Source organism: Hermetia illucens, chromosome 5 (genome assembly GCF_905115235.1).
Source record: "Hermetia illucens chromosome 5, iHerIll2.2.curated.20191125, whole genome shotgun sequence".
NCBI classification, from domain to species: domain Eukaryota; kingdom Metazoa; phylum Arthropoda; class Insecta; order Diptera; family Stratiomyidae; genus Hermetia; species Hermetia illucens.
This window is the reverse complement of record NC_051853.1, coordinates 97,555,443-97,581,806: the sequence shown is the minus strand read 5'-3', so window position 1 is coordinate 97,581,806 and position 26,364 is coordinate 97,555,443. Positions and strand designations below refer to the sequence as shown.

Sequence of the window (26,364 nt, the reverse complement as noted above, 5' to 3'; positions counted from 1 at the left end):
AAATGGTGCCAAGCGGACCAGATACACTGAACCTGGAAATACTCCCAACCGGAGGCAGAGAAAGGCCTCTTGGAAATACGGAAGTAGACATGGCTGCATCACCAGGAAGCGGGGACAAAGTGTAACGCTGGTGAAACCCACATTGAACACAGCAGATTTTTCGGTCAGCAGTAACGCGCAGAAGGAGCATAAGACCAAAATACATCTGCGGTGGGCAACGCCCCAGGAATGAAAAGACGAAACTGGGAAAGACGAGAACGTATGCGCAAGCTGTAGCCTCATTTCTGACAGCTGTCTTGGGAGTTTGCTCCAAGTATGGCAAAATGTTACAGGAATAATTTACGTCCTCTAGAAATATCTGTGCAAAAGACGCTGCAGCCTGGAACGAATTCAAGGTTTTCGCAATGAGCGCCTCCACTTGGAGTGCACAGTTGAGATTGCCTCCAGCAGGGAACCCTAGCTTTCAGGCGGTCGGCCCAAATTCATCATTGTGAATATCGAGCTGCGCAATACGGAACATGTCGGATATTGAATAGCTGGCCGTCGAAGGAAGGTGGGGGACATCATTCTTATGTCGGGTGGACAGAACTCGGGCATTGGTTATGGATACTGGAGAGTACAATTCGCGATTGCTAGGAAGGATAAATTCAGAAAGGTAGAGGGTTTTCGCTCGGTGTTCGAACTGAACCAAAATAATCTGAAGGTATTCAAGGAAAGTCAACCAATAGTGGTTCAGTTTTTTCTGGAAAGATTAAATTTGAATTTGTATACCGTCATTTTTACTTGAAGAGCGAAGAGCAATAATGATTTTCGACTCATACGAAATAGATCAAATTGCAGCATCTTCAGTACGCTTAATAATGAGGGTGGAGGGTTGTGCAGATAGTGGCAAAACTCCGTTTCGGGGTTCGCACTGGCAAACCTTGCCTGTTAGTAACTTTTCGTACACCTGCTATGGAAAAAGTAGAAGAATAGGAAGTTGGAGACGTGAACGAAACTGGTTTAATACCAGTTTGTAGAATCAGATCTGCACAAGCTAATTACGGTCATCTTACAATACCAGATTAATTATGAGAAGAAAAATGTATGCTTACTTACCCTACGATTTTTTGTATTTTCCGACGACGCAAGAATTACTGTATTTAATAGCATGTGCACGATCAAGTTGTTTTGAACTCCTATTAGGCTGTGACGCGAACCAACGAAGTATTTGTTGGTCGAGTAGTAAATGAAATCATGGGGAGAATCTATTTGATTTCATTAGTTTAGCTTGTCTTATGACTGTGACGCCAAGGAGAAGTGAAGTAATTGAATTAAAAATCTCCACGAAAAATATGTGAAAGTTGATTACAGACTGACGGGTACTAGACGAAGTCTTACTGTTAGACCATCGATACTGCTGGCAAACAGATTGAAATATTAAGATGGAATCCTAGAAAAACAAATTTCTTGGGAATAAAGTGAAGCTCCCTAGGTTACTAACGACTCCTTTGTCGATTGGGAACTCCGAACCCCAGAGTTCCAGCGTGCTTCTAATTGGCTTGTTCTATTATTTGAGGCAAATGGAGTAAAGCGGTGCCCTTGTGGAACCGAGAGCTGCAAACACTAATGAAATCGACCAGACAACTTCTGAATCGTGCATGGAAAAGCAAGAACGCTTATAAGAACGAATATAAGAGGCTCGCTAAATGCTCGAAGTGAGACTCCTTTAGGGCATATTGTGAGAAACTGGGAGGCGAAAGAGAGATTTAAAGGCTGTACAGAGTCCTTAAAATGGATGAGTCCGCCAAGTTGGACATTCTTGGAAAACCGAATGAAATTTTCACGAAGTCTAGAACTGAATCAGTCCGGATTCCCTTAGGACTGCACTCTTCGGGGGAGCAAGTGACAGAAATGGAAGGGAGAGTATTGGCGGTTTCTATAAACATTTCAACACGAAAATGTTGGAAAGGAATCGGTACACTGGGAGATAGGTGATTACCCATAAAAAAGCGAGAGTTGCTACACTGTCCTTCGAGTAGTTCGAAGCTCTTGGCATGGGTGGGATTTATCCAGTGATGCTAAAGGAAGCTATAGAGTATCTAAAGCGACCACTAAGAAATATTTTTTTTGCATGTCTTCCTTTTATGCACCTACCTTTTGGCAGAGGGTAAAGGTAGTCTTCATATTGAAACATGGGAAAGATTACTATTAAGTTGAAGCCCAACGAATTTCATACATGTTACTACAGTGCGAATTGCAAAATTTGGTAATACACTCCCAAGTTTTTGCGGATGGTGTGGCTGTACTAGCCATTGATCGCATCATTGACTTGGTTGACTTGGTTGCCTGCGGAGCGGACTTTCACTAAATCCAAATAAGGCATCAATTGTTATTTAGGAAAGGGAGGAACCTGAATGGTCTTTGCCTTCCAGAGATGAGGGTTTAAACTTTAACTCTCCGAGAAAGTTAAATATCTGGGAATTATTCTAGATAAGAAACAAACATGTTAAGATAAAAATTAATTCAGCTTCCACTGCTTATAGGCTGTTTAGGGTGACTTTGGCTTCGACATGGGGACTTAAAGCTAATGTTGTAATATGGTTAAAGGTGGGTCGTAATCTGTGCGAAAATTTCGAAAATCGTTTAGGAATGCAAAAACTGATCAAACTTTGTTTCTAGATTCACTACAAGACGGCTCAATTCTCCCCTTCCCCAGACCTGAGCCACAAGGATGTTATCTTCTAAACAAACAAATACTGCAAAGTTGAAAAACAGTAAGACTTGCAGAAGTATTGTGACTGCCCATAACTTACTAGCTGGCCATATGTTTAGAATATGAATTTTCCAAGATGATAAGTATCCATCCGAGCACGGATGAACAGTGAAACTAAATAAATAAAATTAAATAATTTCCAACGCGGTGAAGTTTGATGGATCTTTAATAAAAAATATAAAAAATATGAAATAGTAACAATGCTTATGGGGTAATTCCTACTTCAAATCTATTATGAAGCCGCTACAGCCCCCTTTCTACCTACTGCGTACATCCCTTTTTCTTCGCTTCTCTAATCGAACAAGAACTCCAGTTTGCGACTTCAAAATCAAGGCAGCTGTGAGGAGAATATCGTTTCCCGTCTCGCTTGGTAGAATCCGATATTTCATGATAGTTTTGGATAGAACCGTCTTCAGTTCTAGCATCGCAAACCTTTGACCAATGCAATTACGAGCCCCAGCACTAAAGGGTATATAAGAGAATGGATGCCGAATTGGAGGATTATTTGGATTGAAACGTTCCGGGTCGAACTTTGCAGGATTTGGGAAATTGTCAGGATCGTGATGCATGGAATACACACTGATTCCCAAGTTTGTTCCAGCCGGGAGTAATTTGTCTCCTGAAATAATTGCACTGTTTAAATAATCTTTTGTAGAATATTCAAAATGCTAGCCTAGTACGCAATCTTCGGTTAGTTGTCGCCCTATCAGTGGAACGGACGGCATCATGCGTAATGTTTCTTTAATAACCATTTCGAGATATTTCATTTCAGCTAACTTTTGGTATGTCATGGGCATTTGTGGGTCATCCTCGTAAACTTCGTGAACTTCTTCATAGGTTTTTTGCTGTATGTCCTGATGTTGAGCAAGCTGATAAAGTGTAAATGCGATTCCTGAAGTTGTCGTATCATGGCCCTGAAAATGTACAATTAAAAAACGTAACTTTTAAATATGATAGTCAAGTTAGCTCAACTTGAATTCGGAATAAGAAATTGATGTGGTTGCTAACAAGTCACTGTAACAAGATGAAAAGGGCCGCTTCTTCAAACAATCATGAAATTATGGAATGTTTCCTAGTGAAACTAATAGCCATTATCAGAGTGATGTGCTCCATGAATGCAAAATTTTAAATGGATTTTAAGGCTGACGCGGAGTCCAACAAGGATGTGCGATTTCCACTGATACTCTTTTTACTCGGGTTTGATCTACCTTGCCGGAGGACGTGGATGCGTTTAAAGGTTTGTGCCACTTTTTCTCAAACACCCATTTGTGCAGTTGATAACTGCTTACTCTCGCAGTTGTGAATTAGCCATCAGTCAGTAATCAAATGGCGCTGGATTTTGAGGAGAGGACAAACAGAGTCGGACTGAAGATAAGTGTTAATATATGAGCAAAACCAGTTCGTGAGACGAGACATTGCTTCACTTCCAATTTCTTTAAAGTGCTTAATATCGAAGGCGTCGATCAATTTCTGTCTACAGTAGAATCAAATTGGATGTCACTTGACACCTTAACAGCGCAATGTTCACCTTCGTTGTTTTGCCCAAAGTCTGGAAAACCAAATAAGTTGAAGTTGTTTCACACCAATGTTCTCTACAAGTTTCTATATGGGACCAGCACATAGAAAGTGACCGTCGTCAAAGTGACAAATTTCATCCAGTATCAGTTTGTTGATAATGGTAAGATTTCCCAATAATTTGGAGTTTTCCAATGTTATAAATAAGGTACTTTTCAGCAACTTACATTTTATTAACCAAAAAGAAAAACTAAGTGAAAATAAAATTCTCACCTGATGCTCCATCTAAATAGTAACCATTCTTAACAACGCTTAACCTCACTGATAGAAAACTCAATGGTATTGCAACACAATTCAGCCAGCCTTCAGTCAATAAGCTCTTGTCAGTATTTCGGCCTGTGCACATTTTTATCTTTGCCTGGTTGAAGAAAAATATATTTCTCAGAAGTCATGAAGGATACCGCCAGTATTTGCAAAGGTTTAAATTTGAAATCTCATTTGATTGTGCTGACTGGATAGCCGAGAGTGATTTCTGTGTGTAAAAACCGGATACCTTGGCGTTTTCAAGTCAGTACCTTTTAATAATTTTCATCTCTTAAAGAAAAACACAAACTGACAGACAGAGAATAAGTCAATTTAAATGAGGTTTTGTTCCATCCAGAACAAATGATATCAATAATCCGACGTTGGAATATTAAACTATTAAATACCTCGAACATGAAAGTATCGACTTCTTCTCTTATATCTTCATCAGAAAGTGGTTTTCCATCCACGCGAGTGTGAAGCAACATATCCATGAAGTTTAGTTTCTGTTCTGGATTATATGAATCCGATGCAATTTTGAGTCGTCTGCTAGCGATGACATTTGCTGTGAATTTATGCAATTTTCTTTTGAGGCGCCAGTGTCTTCTTCCAGATGGTGTTAATGAAAATAGTCCCGGAAATCTATGCGTAAATTTGAATATTCGACCAAATATCAACGATGATATTCTGAAAAAGTGTATTATACATGTAGAAATAAAGAATTCAGTCCAATAATGAGCTGTGTTGGAAATTTTCATAAATCTTACTCTTTCACAGATACAACATATTCAGAATCAGGCTCGGACTGTGCATTGATGATTATCCCCATAGATGCTTCTGTAAATACAATAAAGAATAATTATTACTCGACTCTAGTCTCATACTGATGGTAGCCGAATTGATAGAGCGTCATCCTCTCGACTTCGTTACTCGTTGGTGGTGGTTGCTATAAGCCCTCAAATGGAGTATAAAGCCTCGGTCACATCCTTATGCCGTCGCTGTCGGTTTTCGACAATGCGCTTCAGCTGCCTTTACGATTTTCCGATAAGCTATCACTCCTCCTCTTGGCTCTAGAGCGACTCACTTATCGGCCACTCCAGTCCAATGGAGTTGTCGCCCTTCTTTAACGTATGACCTGTCCACTGCCCCTTCCGTTTTCTGATAAGTACATCCTTGGGTATCTGGCCCATACGCTGACTTAGTTCTTCATTAGTTATTGTCTAAGGCGAGAATGCCCAAAAGAAAGGGGACATTAATTGATGGTCGCTTGGGGCTTTTGAATAATAGTGCTAGTTCCTTCCATGTACTATTCCCATATAATAGCATAGAGGTTCTCTCTGGAGAGGAGCAACCTCAATTTGATGTTGGTGTTGATATATTTGCATTTTCAGATTTTTGACCAAACTTCGAATTGATCAACGCCCTTGATATTCTGCCCATTATTGCAAATAGGAACATGTCCAGCCAGACTTTTAGACTTGGCTTTGTTGGTGTCTACCTTTAGCGATTCTCGATAACTCGGTGAGAGAGTAAGCAGATGCCCCCAGCGCAGTCGCAGATCGCAGATGACATCTCAACTCCCTTGTCGCTCAGTTAAGGCAATGTGACGAGCATCATCGATAACGAGAAAAAACAGTGCCGGTGATATGCAACCCTCTTTTGATTTTAAGTTCCTCTACCTCTTTTGTCACGCCGAACACTAAGTTTCACATCTCGTACCTTTTCACCGTACTGGAGCAAGACCGCGTTTTGTTCGCCCCTACTCGCAGCCATTAGCGAAGCTCCTTACATTCATCGATCCACCTCCCCGTTTCCACAGCTAGCCAGGTTTTCTAACGCCCTTTTGGGATGTGGCCGACAACTTTATCCGCATTGAAGACCAAGGCACTTTTGATAACTGCCCAGTGCTTCCCAGTGGTATTCCCTGGTAAGTTTTTGAAAGTTAGTATCGTTTGAATAGGAAGAAAGTTTCCCCACTGCTGAACGACATCCGAATCGCGCAGACGGCACGCATTAAATTTCGCTGATAATAGGTGTAATTTGTTGGCAAGCAAGTAATCGGTCTTATATTTGTGGCGTCCTGTATCACGTTCTTTTAAGGGAGAGGACAGGTGATTCCAGCGGTTGAGAAGGGTGGAAATTCATCAGACTAAACAATGACCTGATCTATACTATACTGAAACTTCTTGAATTATAAATTATTCACTCGATCCAGGCCAGGGACCCTGTAGACCTTCGTGTTATTTATGGCTTGTCGAACTTTGTTTTCCTTCATGCCTGGGATAGTGGCATAGCCCGTGCCTTCGGCAGTAATCCATTCACCATGATCAGCTTACTAAACGAGCAGGTCCCAATGTGCAGCCCAATATTCTCTGGCTTCTGCTACCGGAAACTATAGAGTCTGGTGGTATTCTTTGAGTAATCTGGAAAAGTTCCTCTGGTTCTTCGTATACTTTGCATTCTGAGTTCATCTGGAGTGATTTCCGTCATACCGTCAAAACTCGTCTGTAGGTAATGGCAGTGTTGATTTCAGTCAACCTAGTAATGCCCTGCCTGAATATAAATGCTGAAGTTCAAGATAAATTTTCCATTATAGATCGCTTCGATTGCTCGAACTAATAACCCGAAAACAGATCTTCTCGCGTCTGCACCTTTAAATTTTGTTTCCCCTCCTTTCACATCCAACTGTGCATGTTATACCCGACCACAAGGTGTCGAGATGGTTTCGTAAGCGAGAACACTGCAAAGTCACAAATTCTTGTACTCTCTCATCTACATCCTGAAACATTGCAGTAAGGAATTGCATGTATGAATTAGCTTTAATTTGAGGACTCTCCTTTCTTACTGCTCCTAGCGCCCCCATTTCTCAAGTAGGTTTTGTGACCGATGCTGGGATAGGGTGCAACCCTAAAAGGCCGCGCCAAATCAATACCTGCAGCAGTAGCTTCACTAGAATTTTCCGAAGTTTTCATTATTTATAATTTCGGTTTGACTGCAAAGCACCATGTATAAGCCACGTGAACTTTTCTGCATGGCGTGAGGAGGCTGAGGTGTTCATATTCCCAAGTCTGGCTATAACAGGGTCGACGAGTTGTCTGTTAGAAGGTGCACCATTGTTAGCGAATCTGCATTCTTTCGGTTTTTAGGACAGCACTTGACTTGTGATTGGCCATAGTCAATCTGTGTGATCATTCTGGTCATTCTTTATATTTAAGTTTCCATATTTTGGGGCGTTGGACACAAATTGCATGCCTTCATATCGGAAGTTGGAAATTTGGCGATAATATAATGTCCTTGTTTTACTTTTTGATCTAATTATCCAATTTCAAGTAGTAGTGAAGGAAGGACTAAAACTAGCAATGTAAATTGAGATTGTAAATAAGAATTGAGGATACGAGGAGGAGTCAAAACTATAGTGTTCTCTAAGGACATGTAGACAAGGTGAATTTGTAAAACAACACGCGCTCAAAAAAAGGGGAATCAGTTTCTCTATTAGCGCAAATTTGCACTCCCTCAATCTTAAAACCATACGCATTCGCTGATAACAAACCGTTGGAATATATGATACACACCATCGTAAAATGATGGGATTATTAATAACATTAAAATAACCTTTTCAATCAATACAAAATTTCAAATGTTCTCACCGCATATAACATCTAGTGTGAAAAGGGTGACATAGCTGCTCACATCGAAACTCTTCTTGTTCAAATTAGGTTCCAGCTTTTTTACAAAAATGTCAGACTGTCGATTCATAACTTCAACAAATTGTTCAAGTATATTGAAGTGGAAACTGGGCGTAATAATTTTCCTTCGCTGAAACCACTTGTCTCCGTGAGACGTTAGAAGTCCTTCACCTAAAATTGGGGCAGTTTAGTTATCAGAAAGAATGTCATTAGAGCCAGGATGGCCTTGTTTGAAGAGGATAAGGACCAAGTAGAACATACTCACCCAGCCATGGCTTCAGATATTCATATTCAATTGATTTTTTTGCCGATTTAGAATTTGCGTTTGATAGTAAAACTTCAACGTATTCAGGTTCAGATATGATAAGAGTGGAGACGTAGCCAACACCCCATATCAAGATATTCTTCCCATAGTTGTGTACGTAACCCAACAATACTTGGAAAATGTCTGAAATGTAGAAAAGTAGAAATTTATATTGAATACAAATTGATATTGAATCCAGCGAAAATAGTTCCAACGAAAGCATCCATTTTTGAACAATCGACTCGTACTGTAGAAATGTTGATTTCAATGTCTAGATTTGAATACGTCTTCTACTAAAAAGATATGCGGTCAACAAAAACCCTATTTAAATTGGCTATAAATAATTCTTGCCTCTCCCAAAAATTTGTTCAAGCTCTTCCGTTTTACTCGACTTTTTGTTACATCCCTTCAATTGTGGAGTTGTGTAAAACAAAGCCTTATTAAAATCGATTAACTATCTGTCTGTCTGTCTGTCACACGCACTTTTCTCCAAAACGACTAAACCGATCTGAACGAAATTTGGTGGACATATGGGGACTATGAAATCTCACGCATACAATGAGTGACATAAATTTACGTGAAGTTCCCCATACATGCAACGGAGAGAAGTAAACATGTAAATGTAAATGATGTAAATGATGCCCCCACGAGTACTTTCCGAAACTGATATTAGTTAACATAGATTGAAAAATGTACGAGTAAAAAACCACAATGTGTGCACTTAAAGTAAGCTAAAAATCTGAAAAAATGGGGGTGATGTGCTTAAATGAAATCTAGGCCTCAACTCTCATTCCCATTCCCATATCTGCCCAAATAAACTTATTAATAGTATATTACCAGCTTTTAGAAATTGACTGAAAAACTCCCCTTAAGTTCATTCTAGGTGTATTAAATTTTACACCGGCATAGGCCTTAGGCAGCAGTAGCAGCTTCCATGCTGTAGGGAATATCCCCGCGGGCATGCAGGCTTCGAACAACTCGGCGAACATGTCCAGTCTGGATTTTAGTGTGAGCTTAGTTTTTTGGGTTTTTTTTTTAAGAAAACTAATGGATGGAATGTTTTGAAATTTGACCCCTTGTAAACTATCTGCGATATCCGGAGCTTCCAAAAAAAGTTTCCCCATTGCTGCAGTATTTATGACTTTCACAGTGTGTGAAATCAATAAAATAAACAAATTCGAAAGTATTGTCTATACAATGATTCACAATTATGAAAGAAAAAAATTTTATAAAATGGTGGAGTTGAAAAATTTTGAATTTTGCTCAAAAAAATGATGGTTTTGTCATGGTAAAATTGGAAACTGGAGGGTCATTGGAAGGAGAAATATATATCAAATAAACTAAAAAGCCGAGTCAATCGGTCAATATGTTATCGTTTTATAACTGCACTAAATTTGGAAAATGTATTTTTTTGAAAAACGCGATTAAAGATGAAAATACTGATTTCTTTGTTGCAAATCGATAAATATATTTTATTTGCATAAACCATATGCGAACAATTCCTCGCATTATTACTTACTCATAGATATCTGTGTATATAGTCCCTAGAACTATTATGATCATTTACGACGCTCACTAAACCCGAGCTATAAGTTAGGCACTGCCCCTCAGGTAACGTACATTTATAACTGACGAGCGGCTACCCTTAGAAGGCTGTAAACCCGAAACTTTTTGAGATACAATTTTAAGAATATGTAATTTTTGAAGGTATCAAAAAATGCCAAAGAAAAAATCGTTTTTTTGAAAATTTCTCACTAGTTGTGCCCCTTAAAATAGGTTCTGTTTCCGTGCCTTTTTTTCGATAGAAGTTTCAAAAGCTATCGTTTGCTCCTACCAGAGGGTTATGTGGAACTCTTACCCACTAAAGCCACCTCCTTCTCCTTTCAACCTCTCTGCGGGGCTCCCATATGGCATTGCGTCACCGGACTGGATCAGAATTTATCCTGCATTCGTGTTTGAGTTCTTCTCTCGTTCGTTCTTCCGGTTGACTTCTTCGTGCCTAAGGTTCGTAAGGATGCAGTACCTTCAATTTCAACATATACTGCATAATGTTTTCGGTATTAAGAGCTCACCGATTGTCGCTCCCACTCCAATTGTGATTTTAAATCGAGACAGTTGGATTTTTTGTCCATTACTAGACTAAACGACTAGACGTTCTGTCAAGTATTTTTTATTTTGTTTGTTTTTTAGGACCTTCGCGAAGCCTACCGTCGACATTATTCCGCAGGTTCCCAATAACATTACAGTTCGAGGATTGTGGAGAGGTTGTTGAACACTGCTACATGCGTGTTTTCACCCTTTGTGATTCGGATCACTGTTTTAGCATATCTAGAACGTTTGATAAATACCCAATTTCTCTGCGCTGGCATGCAGATTTTTCTAAATATCGATGTACAGATTCGCATCCATATTTTGCTCCACGAATACAACATTTCCTTCGCCGTCCGCTCCGAAACAACCCCACCCAGTCTCTAGTCAAGAGTCGAAGTATCACAAGGCTCAGTGCTAGGGCCATTATTGCGGAACATTATGTGCTATACGTACTGTGTCGAAAGTTCCTTTAGATGGCAACTTTTATTCGGACGACATAGCAAATGTGATTTCCGAAATGTACAAGGAAAATATAAAATGAAGCATTTTCAGACGACGAATTGTTAAAGAATGTTTGAAGGTAAGGGCTTGGAAGTAACTACCCACCAACTGAAGGTGGGTCTTAACAGTAGGTAAAGCAAGAAGTCAAAGTAACAGAATATGTACATGATCTCATCAAAATCCTCAGTTAAACATCCTGTGGTGGCCTAATATGTCGGAAACCAGAAGGTGAGCTTTTCAAATATAAAGGGTTTTGTGGTTTTCTCATATAAGAAGTTTCGGGTATATCACGGCTCTATTGGTACGTAGCGAATTCAATAGTGTATGGTGGAATTTTTCTCCATCCATTTGAAAGACAAGTCTGTCCTGTCAACGATAATTTATTATTGTTAAACAGACGCATAAAATTTCATAATTAGGGGGGTCATCACGTGTGTCGGATCCGAGGAAACGAATTTTTTTTTTTTGGCATTGCCGTAATAAAGCACGTATTTATCGGTCCGAATGACGATCGGATGACTTCGTTAAAAGGATAGGAATTGAAACCAAGGCCGTACATGTGTTTCTTCAAAAAACCTAAGGTTTATGGACTAGGTATAGGAGATTAATGGTCAGTTAAGGTTTTATGGCTAAAAACCGCATTCTACTTTTTAAGTGCGTTTTTCTCGCAACTACATGTTGAAAATCGGTTGCCACCATAGCGCAAAATCTATCCAAAGGAATTCCTTGAAATGTTCAGGACTTATTCGGAACGTATTTCTACGGTCCGCAAACTAGGATAATTGCGATTCATTCAGTAGTTTTTTTATTCATTGAAGAAGGCGTAAAAAAACACTAAAATTCAAAAAAAAAGTTTAACAAGGCACCAAAGATTTAGCTTTTAATATTTTTTAATAATCCTAGTTTGCGGACTGTAGTTAAGTTAAAATGCCGTTTACTTTTTTTTCTTTAAGATGATCGCAGCGCCCTCTAGAGTGGCAGCAGGAAAACACCTTTTTTGGAGATGGGTGTATAAATTGTTCTCTCTCTCTTATTTATAAATCCATGGTGAAAAAATCGTATTTGTATCTTTATCCAGTTCTTCACAAAAAATTTCTAAAAGAAGCCAAAAAACGGCCTTCATACGGGATGACCCCCTTAAAATAGATTCAAATAAATCGGTTATCGAAAGCATGGTTCAGTTATAAAAATTTTGTAATTTTTTTTTGGGGTTTTTATTGTTTATTTGTTTGGCGCGATTGTGCAGTTTCGCCCAAGACGGTTCCAAACCTGTTTGAGAAAGAAGGAGCAACGAACCTAAGGCGCCTTTCCCCCCCTGAGATGTTGACTCCGCGATGAGTTCTGCATTAAATATTTACTTAAAGTCTTCTCTGCTTGTCGGAAAAGGTAACTAGAAAGGGTAGCATTTTGTAGCCTAGCAACTTGCGCATTTCGATCCTTTTCCTTGCTAATGAAACGTTATCCATGCTACGAATAAGATTGGATTTATCGGTTAAAACCTTTGGCTGTCGTAAACGTAAACACGTAAACACGAAATAGTTTTTGGAACGTGCACACACACTTTGATAATGACAACGAGGGCGAGAGCTACAACCTGTCCATACCACCTTTTTTGGATATAGAAATTGGACTTGTGTTTTTCTGCGAATTTCCTTACCTCGTCATTTGTGATACATTGTACGAGCACAGAGTCCACAAGTGCCACAAGGTCAGGATAACGCAAAATGTCCTGTGTGTCATCAAAGTAAAATTGCTGAGAATTTTGAAGTCCAAAGCGGAGTGCACTAGATTTGTACTCTGTTATCAATATCTTTTTTTTCGTTATCGGTCACGGTGTCGAAGACGCCTTGTCCCAAGCACGTGGAGGGTTGAGCACTTGTCTCCTTACCCTAGTAACTTGTTCAAATGGTTCTCAATTTCAAGAAAGAGGAAGCAGAGTCTGACTGAAGATAAAACCCAACAAAGACTAAGGTGCTTAATCTCACTCACTTTTTCTATATGCATTAATGGACATAATATTAAATTCGATGATTAATATTTATATCTAAGAAGCGTTGTTTCTACCGACGGCGATACCGAACCTGCTAGTCTGACATTTTCCTTCCATACAAATTTTAAAATTGTATATAGTAAACATTTAAGAAACAAAAACAAACAAATATGGTGGACACACCTGGAAGATCTTTTTTGTAGAAATCAGGTAAATGGCCTAAAATGCAATTCGCAGGTGGAACAGGAAATTCCTTTTCGAGGTGGTTTATAATCCTCTTATAAGTGTATAACCTATAAACAATTACTCCCACTGCTATTAGAAAAGCGACACCGGCAATAATCATCTTTTTTTAGGGGGAACGATCTATTTTTTATTACAGAAATCTCTAATGCTATCTTCTCGCTTTTAGTATCTAAACACGAACCGCACTTCATGCAAAATGGTACTGATTTCAAAATCTACTTGGACAGTATTTCCCATCTAAAGGCTATAAAATCAATTTGAACTACAGATAACCTAAGCACATTATCAGGAATATGGAATTAACGGCACCAAAAAAAATTTTACTTGGTTTCAGGAGATGCTAATCTATGTACATACTTCCTTCACACACCTTGGCATTACGAATCCCGGATGGATATTTAGATGTGTCATATATTAACGTCCATTCATACCTATATTCAATATTCCGTTATCGCCTTTTTAATTGGGAGTGCGATCTTTTAAAATAATGATAATTTCTGTCTATATTCATAGGAAATGAATTGGGGTGTAATTCAAGCCAATTAATGAAGTCTGATCAAACAATTTTAATGATGTGTCCTTGTGCGGGTTGTAGTTGGTGATGACGCATGCTATTTATCAAAAGAAACTTTGGAATTGTGCAATTCTTGGCTTTCTCAGAAGGCAGAAGACTGCTTGCAATAATGCAATTATCACTATTGAATAATATAACATATGAAATGCACGCTCATGTGAAATATACTAAACCAAGTTTCTCACGTTAGAAACAAACAGTTATTATCTGAAAATTTTTGAAATTATTTTTTCACGAGAAAGAATAGTAAAGTAGGTACTATACGGGAGTGATACATTAGTATTGGCTCTAATGGTGCAAACTAATTTCTAGAGAAAAATTATGAAATTAAGAAAAATCAGTAGTGGCGACTGCAGACAAAATCATGTCTGTCAGAAGCTTCTTCTCTGCCCTTTTAAGGAATGGGGGTAACTAACCCAATACAAAATTCATATCGATCGGATACAGTTAACCCAGAAAGGTCTCGAACCAACTGCTATTGAAGGTACTGCAAATGAAAGCGAACCTCGTTAGGAATGAGGACATGAACATAGCTGCACCTCCTTGTCCAGAGAAGTTGAACGCAAAAAAATGGAATTTGCGGCGGACGATAGTGACAAGCTGTTTACCCGAGAGGAACCCTCACTGGAGGGAGGAGACTAATGAACGAGGGGCAATGTCAGGAGAAGCCCGAGACCAACACATCTGTGGTGGGCAATGCTTCGTTTTGCTCTACAATTGGGACGTGAGGTGATGAAATCAGCGATAGCGATCTCAACAAAACTGCTTCGTCCAAAGAAGCGAAGCAATATGAAAGCAAGGGAGAAGAGAACTGTAACGATTTACGAGATTAACCGATGATCAAAAGACGATCCTAGTTGAATGGCGAAGTTGACTAAAAATCCCACCTCAATTACTGAAGTTCCACTAAAGTTTTCGACGACACCTGAAAATGTGGGGGGGGGGATTATTTTGGACACAAACAGTACCACATCCGAAATTTTGTAAAATGCTATATTTGCGAACGAATCTTCCCCGTCTATTTCACCCACTCTCTTCTTTCACTCTGACTCTCGGATGATCCTTGGCCATCGCCCAATCCACTAAGTCATTACAGGATCATCCGCAAGAAGGAGTCTCCTTTCTGACAACTGTCGGGGAGGTTTCCTCGAAGGATGGCAGAAGAATAATTTATTATCCTGCCGAAATACCTGTGAAAAAAACTGTTAGAGACTGGGCCGTCTGGTCCTGAGTACAGCATCTACTTAATGGCGAGCCGGACTAGTTTTGAGAAGCTTGGTTGGTTTCGATCGTAGGATAGAGATGTTGAGCAGCATCTTATGAGCCTCTACCGAGGGATGGAAACCGACCAAGCCAAAAAATAATTTTTTGAAAGTAAAGGGCGCATGCCCATGAAAAGAGTGGTCCATGCAGTAAATCGAAGGAGCGAGTTGCTTCTCAACTAGCGGTCGGCCATTAAGTAGATGGCGGGGACAAGATTACTCATTCCTAAAAAAAAAATTAATGGTATTAGCTGAAACCATTCTAGGTGCAAGCCCGGCGGTTTCGATCAATATAATGCATATCCTTGTAGGGTTTTGAATTAAACAACAAATCGGGATACCGGAAGCTGGGCGCTTCGGGTATAAAGATTTTGAGTTCATCTTATGTGAGAAACTTTCTATGAACAATTTTCCATTCGTACATATCTAAGAATACAAAATATTCCGTCATAACTCCAAAATACACATATGTTCATGCATGCCAATGACATAAATACTGACTTAAGACTTAAGACTTAAATAAACAAACGTTGTTTATTACCCCATGACGATGCATACATATATATGTACGTAAATTGATGTAACGAATTTTCACGTACTTTACTCCGTGCACAAAAGCATACTTATATATGTCATGTACCTAAAGTATTATAAAACTCACTGGTAACCAGGTACGCTTTTAGGCGGCGCTTTTAGTGCAAGCGCAGTATTAAAATTAATACAATTAAAGTAAAAATTTACATAGAAGGTCGGGTAGACCAAACAATTGTAATAGCCACCCATTGAAATAAAGTTAAGTTAGTTAAGCTTAATATTTAAGCTAGAATGTAATTAATCATGTATTAAAAAGTAAGCCACTATGGAAAATAAAAAACTTACTTACTTTGAGACCTAAATTTCATATAATTGCATCATTGTGATTTTTCAGATTCTTCGGTTGGATAGATTTTGAGAACGAGACGTGTTTCACTTTTTGGGGCACACATTTTCACCCCATCTCTCCTATGTTTCACCCAATATCAGATACAGAAACCAGTACTAATCGAGCCCCGCAGTGGGCCTAATTTTACCACCGAGTGAGGAGGGTAAAGTTCCTGAGTGCCAGGATAAATCCGCAAATGTGGAGGGGTTCAGCTAAGAGTTTGAAATGGACCAGAGGAGTATGAAGGCGCACAAAGCCAGTCACCATACACTTCATTAGACACTACAAATGAAATTCGGTCATATGAGGACCACAATTTTTATTTGTAGAGCAAAGAACAAAGGTGATCTTCGACTCGATATAGAATAGAGCGAATTGCAACGTCTTTTAGTGCCCTTCTACATAATAGACCTGCGTACGGAGAATAGTGAACACATTGGCCTTTGTATCTGGGGTCGCATTTATAAAGGGCCTATAGTGGAGATCTCCACCTGATTGTCTCGTTTGCTGTCCCGCATGATGGTTGTTACATTGAACATTTTCAATAATTGAATCTACGTGGGGTATTTTCTTCATAATCAGAGAAAGGTTAGGTGTCATCTAATAGAGGTTAGTAATCAGGAGAAACTTGGCTATTGTTATCGTCATTCGCCATTAAACCTATTCTCACGATTATGAGTTGATAAAGTATATCACATACTGCACTCTCGCGGGACTATTCTGAAGAAAAATGAGAAGAATTGGCATAAAAATGCACATACCAGAATGTCACAGATATCATATTAAGTGGCAGTGGCGTAAATAAGCTTTTTCAACCTACCCATAGGTTTCCAACAAAAACAAGCTGGGTTACACTTTCATTAAATTTTTTTGTGAAATTCAAGATTTGATATGTTTAAACTTTTGGTTTTCAGCAAACCGCCAGGTTCAAATTAACAAAAGTCAATGGGTTAAGCCATATAAATTTGCGCAACAATGCTTGACAATAATGATACACCGCCCATAAAAACGGGATAAATTGTACCAACTGATTCTCCAGTTGAGGGGTTGGGTAAGATTGACAACTCTACACGGAAAACTGAAGTTATGAAGCCACGGACAGGGTGGATTTTACAACGACGAACCCAGCAATCAAAACGGAACAACGATTTCCGCATTTTCTCATGGAAAGCACGCTCCCTGTACAGACCGAATGCTGCTCAGCAGCTAGTCAATACCCTGTCCCAATGTAAGGCTGCTGTAACAGCGTTGCAGGAGATGCGCTGGACAGGGACCGGTTTCCTGGAGAAGAGCCACTACACCATATATTATAGCGGCCATCCAGTAAACCATGTGCTCGGAGTAGGTTTCTTAGTCAGCCACAAAATGAAACCTGCTGTTGTGGGCTTTGAAAATATAAACGAAAGGTTATGTACTCCGGGTTTGCGAGGTGAATTTAAAAATATAACCCTCATTAATGTTCACACCCCTACAGAGGAGACTGCACAGTCGGAGAAGAATACCTCCTACGAGGCAGTTGAGCGGAACCTCGAAGCCTGCCTCAAGTATGATACCACAATCATACTTGGAGATTTTAACAGCCAAATAGGGATGGAGCTCGTATTCAGGCGATACGTTGGCTCCCATAGCTTACAAAGGGATACCAAGGGAATATTTTCAACCAAATTGACCACGTGTTGATTCAAGGTCGCCACCTCTTAGCCTTGATACAGGAGTGTCAATATAAAACTATCTCGTTGGCATAGTGCTTCGGGCTGGAATTACAATACCACCTACAATCCCTTCTGACAATCAAGTGAGAGTGGATACTGAAGCCATTCAAAATACCGCCCTCCATAAGACCTATAAAGGGGAAATGATTGCCGCAACTAACAGATGTCCTGAAGATAAGGCATTAACAAATGATCTTCACAACCACCTGAAGAACGTTATTATTGGTACGTCCACAAACATACTTGACTTCAGTCGCAGTCGGAACGGTTGGTTCCACGAACGTAAGCTAACAACGGAATGGAAGAATGTATTATAGCATACCGGGTAATGTTGCATTCTGAAAGAACGGGGGCACGCGCAGAGACTTATCACGAACTCCTTCGAACGGAGAAGCGACTTCACAAACGGAAAAAGGAAGCCTGGGGGAACCAACATGTCTATGAACTCGAAAAGTACAGGAAGTAGCGGCACCAGGCGCGGAAGTTTTACCAACAAGTTAGCAGGATGAAGCTTTATCACCTCATCACTCATCAATATTTTGATGAACTGCTCAACAACCAAAATATTGGCGAGTTGGAGGTCTCGCCAACTGAAGACGGCGGACAAATGCTGCTACAACTAACCATTGAAGAAACAGTCCATGTAATCCAGCGGCTTAAAAACCAACCACCAATATGGAGGTGATCAATTATACCAAGCGGTTCATCAACTAATACTCAAGGTGTGGGACAACGAATCAATGCCTGACGATTGACAACGAGGCATTATCTTTTCCATACATAACAAGTCGGGAAACCGGAAGCTGGACGCTTCAGGTACGAAAGGTTTTGTGTATTTCTTAGTACGTGGCACGTAATATATGCATATATTATGTGAGAATATCCACTTTCGGATGATATTGACATTCATAGTCTTGAATTTGCAAAGAAGCGACAATTTTGACGTATTATAACTTTGTTAGTAATAGTGCGATTTCCACCAAACTTGGTAAGATCATGCTCTATGTTATATCCTATATTGTTGCGAAATTTCGTAGTCCTAGCATGAACTTAAGGGGGGTCTTGCAGCGAATTACTAAAAATTATAGTAATATACTATTATTAACTTTATTTGTGCAGAGATCAGTGTGGAAGGTATTTCGGAGCCCAGGCACCATATAGTGGCAGCCTCTTGATTTTTTTCAGATTTTTCGGTAAAGGAATGGTCACTTTCAACCCCCCGCTCTCCCCACCTTTTCAACAAATGTCAAAACTAAGACCATCTGCGAAAAGTACTAATCGAGACCTTTCATTTGATACCCCACATGACTATATTTGATGAAAAAAAAATTTACTCCCCCCTTTTGCATGTATGGGGACCCCCCCCTTAAATTCATCATTAAAGGACGTAACTCACTGTATGCGTGAGCGTTCACAGTTCCCAGCTTTCCACCAAATTTTGTGTCAATCGCTGTAACCGTCTCCGAGAAAACTGCGTGTGACGGACAGACAGACAGACAGACAGACAGACGGACAGACAGACAGACAGACAGAAGGACAGACAGTAAACCGATTTTAATAAGGTTTTGTGTTTACACAAAACCTTAAAAAGGAGGATATCACGCAGTGCAGCAATTATAAAGGTATTACTTTGCTGAGTACCGTCTCTAAGATATTGTCATACGCCCAAAACATCAATGGCCAATACCAAAGACGCTTCATTCTAGGCAAATTAGCATCAGATCAGATTTTCTCTCTACGGCAAGCAATGGAAAAAGTGTTGGAATATGGCCATCAGTTGCACGAGTTTTTCATCGATTTTAAGGCCGGCTATGATATCATAGCGATGGTAAAACACGGCCATGAGAGAATTCGGTACCCGACGAAATTAATAATACTAACTACGCCCTTCCTTACCAATGTGTGAGGCCAGATAAAAGCAGCAGGATCAGTCAGGCAGGCCATTCAACATCAACAACGGTCTGAGACAGGGCGATGCTCTATAGTGCGTCCTCTTCAATCTGACCTAGGAGAAAGTGATTCGCGACACCAATCTACAATAATCAGGACTTTAAAGATAAAATTCGGACCCGGGGAGGAAATTATTCAGCCCCCATTATTTGCCTATAACTACTTCGTTGTGTGCCTCTATGACCCTCTGAGAAAATTCCTTACCTCAGAAATATCAACTCCTCTGCTCCAGCTTGAGCAACCTAAAAGTATGCTAGGTAGCTCCTGTTTTCAACGTCCTCGGCTATACTGCGCTGAAAGGCTTAGAAGGGGTACACTACATGATTTGCTTGAAATTGAACGGTGTGCCACATATCATATACTGGCCAACTCAACAGTGGACAATTCCCAACGTTAATGGAAATTTAATTTCGAGTTGGCCGTCAAATGCTATCTGTAGCGTTATCCACGTCCGTGGTTAGTTGTAGGGCGGGTATACTATTGTGTATGATGTTTCACAATAGTGGGCGTAGTATGGAGATCGCGAGTGCAGTATACTTCTGGTTCGCCAATAGCACAAAACCATAATGCTTAAGAGATATATGGCGCGGTTAGAAGGTGACTCGGTTGAAGTTTCCAGCTTTAGGTACCGACACAAGTTTTCCCCATCCCTATAATGCTGAGAAGATCTCCTCTGCAATGCATGCTGTGCAGTACTTGGCAAATATGTTCGACCGTATATTTAGCGGCTGATTGAAGGTGGTCTTGTTAAGTTTTCCTTTCGGCCCTGAAGCTTTAATTCCCCACGTCAAAATTTCCAGCAACTATTTTCTGACTACAGTGGGTACTACTGTTATATCTCAATACTCCAATGGCTCTTTCACTGAAGCAATAGCCGCTGAATGGTGATGAAATTGGCGCACTTAATCCCACCAAAAATTTATATCGTCTGTGAATAGACAGCGTCCCTAACTTCGCCAAACAACTAACTTCAGGTTCCCTTACTTTGCTAAACAACTATCTTAAAGTTTCTTAATGCTTCTTTATCAATTTGTTCTTCCTATCTTAACAAATCACATCTACCGTCCTATGGATAACAGTTCAACTCGATGTCGTCCCCAGCGTCGAAAGCTTTCTCGCTGTATGTACCTAATTTAATCACACTCGCACGGAAGATTGCTAGATCATCAGGTTTGCTTGGTGGCTTCTGTGGCCTTACAAAAATCATCTAGTCTCTCTTCTTGGTTGAAATCAAATTACCTTGTGGTCGTTGCGGGGATGATCCTCACTAAATTCTGAGACATATTGCGCAGCACCAGCCAATATCAGACAATTGAACTCCACCCTTCTTTTCGGAAGGTATGTATTTAAATGAGTTTTGTTAAGCTGTACCATATCCAACTGCGCAAAACCTATATAATGAACTGGACCTTCATGGATTTTTGCATGGCCATGAGCGCAGCAAAGCGCAAGTTGCCGAAGTATGTTCTTCGATTCTGTCAGAATAAGCCTTGAAGGAGCATAGCAGTTATACATATACTGCACCTGCCATATTTACTAGTTTCTTGCAATCCCATCTGGCTTGACCGCTGGCCACTCATGTTGGGTCTTCCCACTCTGACGTGATGCATATAGAATTGCAAAGATTTCGGTAGGATTCACTTGGGAAAAGGTTTAGAAATGCAATTTGTAAGTAAATATTGAAAATTCCAATTAATTCCTCCATTCCAAAATGCAATGTGTGTATTATCCAAACCATTGTTTCTTTCGAATAATATAGATTTGAATTCTGTTGCACTCTTTGACAATGTACTCTTTATCGCTACAATTTCTACATTGAATGGTTGATCAATACCCTTTCGCATGGTTACGCAAAGGGTATCTTCTATATTATCAAAATATTCATCTAGCCCGGAATATGGGCTTTACTACCCCGGTGGGGAGATAGTCGGAATGGAGAATAAGTTGCTGCATTCGTACGCAGCATGAGATGCATCGCTCGTCCCAGCGCCCAGGGAAAGACGCAGCAAGGGCTGAAATATCCGATGAGACATCGGGATGCACCAACAGAGAAGACTCGCAAAGTGATGCGGCACCTGGTGCAGATGGTTTCGAATATAAGCCGAGTGGGACCGTTATCGACTACTCTGGCGGAAGCTGAAGAGGAAATGCTTATCAAGAAATGCGCGGCAGTTGTGAAGCGATGGGGTCTACGATATTCCTCCAGAAAAACGTCATCAAAGGTGTGAAAAATAGGCTGATGAAGCTCCAGGAGCTCCTGGACAGAATTTCGTACTACAAGCCTTCTATGCATTGGTACACGGCGGAAATTGTGGAGCTCCGGAAGAAGTGTCACAAACTCCACCGCTTGACAGAACGTATAAACGACGACGAACAAAGCTGTTAGGACTTGGTCGACGAGATCAGTCCCCCGTGGGGACTTGGTTACAAACTGCATTGTATGAGCACTATTCCCTGCGCACCCCGTACATGATGATGACTGCGGCGCATAAAGCGCCCACTTTTCTCTATAAAAGAGTTGGAAGAGACAGTCCTCCCTATGAAAAACAAGAAGAGGCCAGGAGTCGATGGTATCCCAGCAGAGATATACAAACTGGTGCTCCAACATCGGTCAGACCTACTGCTCGGTGAATTCAACACTTGCCTGAAAGAGGGCATTTTGCCTTCTCGTTGGAAGGTAGCAAAGCTTGCGCTTATTAGCAAAGGCAAGTGCACCCTAAGTTGCGGTCTTTATACCGCCCACTTTGCATACTTGGCACTGTCGAAAAAATGCTCGAAAAACTCATTAGAAGGAGACGCGCTGAAGCGATACTTGCTGTCGGAGACTTATCCGCAGTTCAGTTTCAGACCAAGGAGATCCACAGTTGATGGTATCATGCAAGTCGTGGATGCGGTTCATCGTGCGGGGCACACGTCGGAGGTAGCACACGGAGACCCTTCCTGTCGAACAGGCACAAAGCAGACTTGGAATATTGATGCGTAGGATAAGCGGATGGATGATTGTTTATTGTTTCAGCCTTGCACTGGAAAAAATGAAAGTAATCATCCTGACTAAAAAGAGAATTCCGACCCTACTTCTCATATCGTTCGGCGAGTCGATAATCGAGTCAAATACAACGGTATAGCATCTTGGACTGATTCTTGACTCAAAGAGGAGCTTTTTCGGGCAAATCAAAGTAGCAGCGTATAAGGCTGCAGCTGGAGTTTCGGTATTAAGTCGGTATTAGCAAATATTGGGCGTCCTAGGTCTAGTAGGCGACGTCTCCTGTCGAGTTCAGCGCAACCTGTCCTGCTTTACAGTGCAGAGGCATGGGGTGACGCTCTTGGCAGGAAGGTATATCGGAAGGATTTCGCACAAGTACAGAGAAGGAGAGTTTTGCGAGTGGCGTCTGCGTGCCGCATTGTCTCTGAACCGGCCATGATGGAGATCGTAGGAATAATCCCCGTTGCCCTTCTTACTAAGGAGCGTAAAGCCAAGCACAAGGAAGAAGAGACAAAAGAGGTGGTTGCTCTTGAAGAACGGCAACGCACATCAGATTAGTGTCAACTCTCTTGGCAAAGTGAAACTAGAGTCCGATCGACTGCGCGGCTCATTGAGAACTTAGGTGCGTTGCTAAATCGGAAGCAAGGGTGAGACTGCCTATTTTCTTAACCAGTTCTTAAGTGGGCATGTAGGTTTTCAGCCTTACCTGCACGAAAAGGGAAAGATACGATCTCCTCATTTCGATTCGTTAGCAGCTATATTTAAACACAGGTGATCTCTCTGCAGACAACATTGTCGAGGAGATGCTGAGAAGTGCTGGCAGGTGGAGTCGTGTTATACATTGCGCTCGGGCATTTCTCACTGCAAAGAAGATAAAGCTCGACCAGTGGAGGGGGCGGACGGCCCCCCTCCCCTCCCATTGGTGAAAGGAATTCCCTCCCTCCCGCAAACCAGGAGAGTTCAGGGGCTAGTCCGAAGTATTATGACAAACGGTTCCAGGCTAGCTCTGACGATGGGGAGGTGTTTAGTTGGTAGTCTGACGACGTACCGTTGCGAAAGCCCAACACTCTGTGCGGTAATGCATTCACTTACCCTACCCCTCCAAAAAAGAAAAAAACTACTCCGCTTCCCGGGGGAACCACCCCTTTTATCCCTGATGAGAGAGGTCAAGTTTAGGAATATTCTGGCAGATGGGGTGTCGGGTACGGTGGACCACTACGGCCTGAGTGCTCAGAAGCTCCGCCTCTTGCCCACTCCACACACACACACACATATGATCATTCAACTTCAAATGTAACTTTTAATTCTACTGAATACCAATTTATCTTTCCTCAACCGTCACATAAATACCATTGGAAGTTTTCATTATAACATCAGATTGCAAAATGATTTCATGTTTCGTGGATAGGCGAAAGTTCATTATCACTTTTGCAACGGAAGCTTTCAAATCCAACATGGCAAATTTCTGTCCGATACAATTTCGTCCGCCTGCACTAAATGGTATGTACGAGAAAGGATTGACTTTTCCAACATTATAGGGATTGAATCGTTCTGGATCGAATTTCTCTGGATCGGGGAAGTAGTCAGGATCATGATGCATTCCATAGATTGCCAGGGACATGTTAACTCCAACCGGAACAGTTACTCCGCCTAAAAATTCAAGAATCATAGCATATTACTTGATAGTGTCATGATTTCAGAGAAATTCATACCTATAACAGTTGGTTCCAATAATTGCCGACCGATATTTGAAACTGGAGGTAAAAGCCGTAAACTCTCTTTCAAAACCATTTCCATATATGTAAGTTCGTTCAATTTTTTATGTGTGATTTCCATGTTGTCTTTATTTCCAAAAACATCCACCAATTCCTGGTAGACTTTCTCTTGAATTTCGGGGTGTTTTGCAAGCAAATACAATGTGAATCCTATCCCGGAAGCTGTAGTATCGTGTCCTTCAAACATGAATGTATCGACTTCCTCGCGAATATCCGAATCGGTTAACGGTTTTCCATCGATCGTCGCATGAAGCAAAATATCAAGAAAATTCATACGAGCTCCTTTCTGAACAGCTTCTTGCTTCAGAAGCTGCTCACGGCGCTCCTTAATCACACTATCAGTGAATCCATGCAGAATTTTCAGGAGCGACTTTAACAGCCTACTGTTGCTTGTTAGACTGTAGAGGGGTTCATATTTCGAGAGTGGATGCAGAAAGCGTCTTTGCAAGGCTCGCGTCATTCTATAGAAAAAAAGATAATTTCAAAGTCTTCATTGTGAAAATATCGACAAAAGTACTCACTCCTTAACGGATGTTACATATTCCGAATTAGGATCAGCCTGTGCATTGACTTTCACTCCCATAGATGTTTCTAAAAGAGATTGAGATCTTGCTTTTGCGGCAGGATGTAGATAAGAGAGTGCACCTACCGCAAATCACATCTAAGGCAAATGCATTGATCATTGGATTAATATCCACTGCCCCTTTTCCAACCCGTTCTTTCAGATTCTGCACCAAGATGTCTGATTGTTTACCCATCACATCAACAAACCCGTCCAATATACTGAAGTGGAAGCTTGGGGTGATAACCTTACGCCGACTGAACCACTTCTCTCCGTATGACGTTAAAAGACCAGTACCTGTAACCACCAGCAAATCTTAGATAAATATTGTACTTATCAACTCTAAGCTCACAGACTCACCGAGCCAAGGTTCAACTTGTTCGTAGAAGACATTCTTCTTTGCTTTTTTCGTATTTGGGTTCGCGAGGAGATTTTCAATATCCTGGCGGTTCGATATAACGAGGGACGCATCCAAAATGGGTCGGGTCAACACGATGTTCTTTCCATAGGTCCGCAGTAAATTGTTTTGAACTTTGAAAATACCTTAAAAAGTTCACGCCCACCATGTTAGCACATATCACACATTTTCCATTCACAAAAACTAAACCAAACCTGGAGGATCATGCAAAGGGAACAGGTGGAGGGTGCCGGTAATTGGGTGCCTCGGGGGGCTCGCAAAGTTGCTAACGAGGAACTTGTATACTTTCCATTTGGCGTGGAAAACCGCAGCCAAATATACGAGTAAAATGAGGAGTATTGTGGCTACGATCATGGTATCGTGCAGACTCTGGTCTCCAGTCAGATTAAAACTACTGCTCATGTGAAAGTTCTCAACTCACGTAACGATCTTAGCCGCAATCTCGCTCTTTGCACTCAGATAACAAACAAGTTTCCAATAGTCATTCTGATAAACATTTCGTTTCTGTCGGAGCTTTAAGATTTTGTTGCAGCAATTCTACTGAACGGGGCATGCTCGAGGTTGGTTGAATAAAAACGAGACCGGCTGTAGTTTGAACGGTAGATTAATTAATTTGGAGGTAATTTTACTAGGGTTTCGTAGTGGATCTTCGATATTGAGATTTTTCGCCGAACAAAAAACTCCTACAAATGGGATTACAGCTCGCTCTGTAGTACTTATTTATGTATATTTGGAAAAACTACGTCACCAAAGCGAAATGTGTCTGATCAATAATGGCTAGGAATACAATTTTCGTGACGCGATTTGATGGGCAT

General features: G+C 40.7%; 1 protein-coding gene across 1 annotated transcript; it reads right to left on the bottom strand.

Moving 5' to 3' along the window:
• Positions 1-2,903: 2,903 nt before the first annotated feature.
• LOC119658170 lies at positions 2,904-25,972 on the bottom strand. Its single transcript, XM_038065437.1, has 13 exons — positions 25,744-25,972; positions 25,492-25,674; positions 25,219-25,428; positions 25,091-25,160; positions 24,507-25,030; positions 24,119-24,444; positions 13,329-13,494; positions 8,525-8,707; positions 8,221-8,430; positions 5,341-5,410; positions 4,981-5,260; positions 3,429-3,669; positions 2,904-3,374 (listed from the first exon to the last, which is right to left on the bottom strand). The coding sequence occupies exons 1-13, from the start codon at positions 25,949-25,951 to the stop codon at positions 3,013-3,015; spliced, it is 3,033 nt and encodes a 1,010-aa protein (XP_037921365.1). The 5' UTR covers positions 25,952-25,972; the 3' UTR covers positions 2,904-3,012.
• Positions 25,973-26,364: the final 392 nt, after the last annotated feature.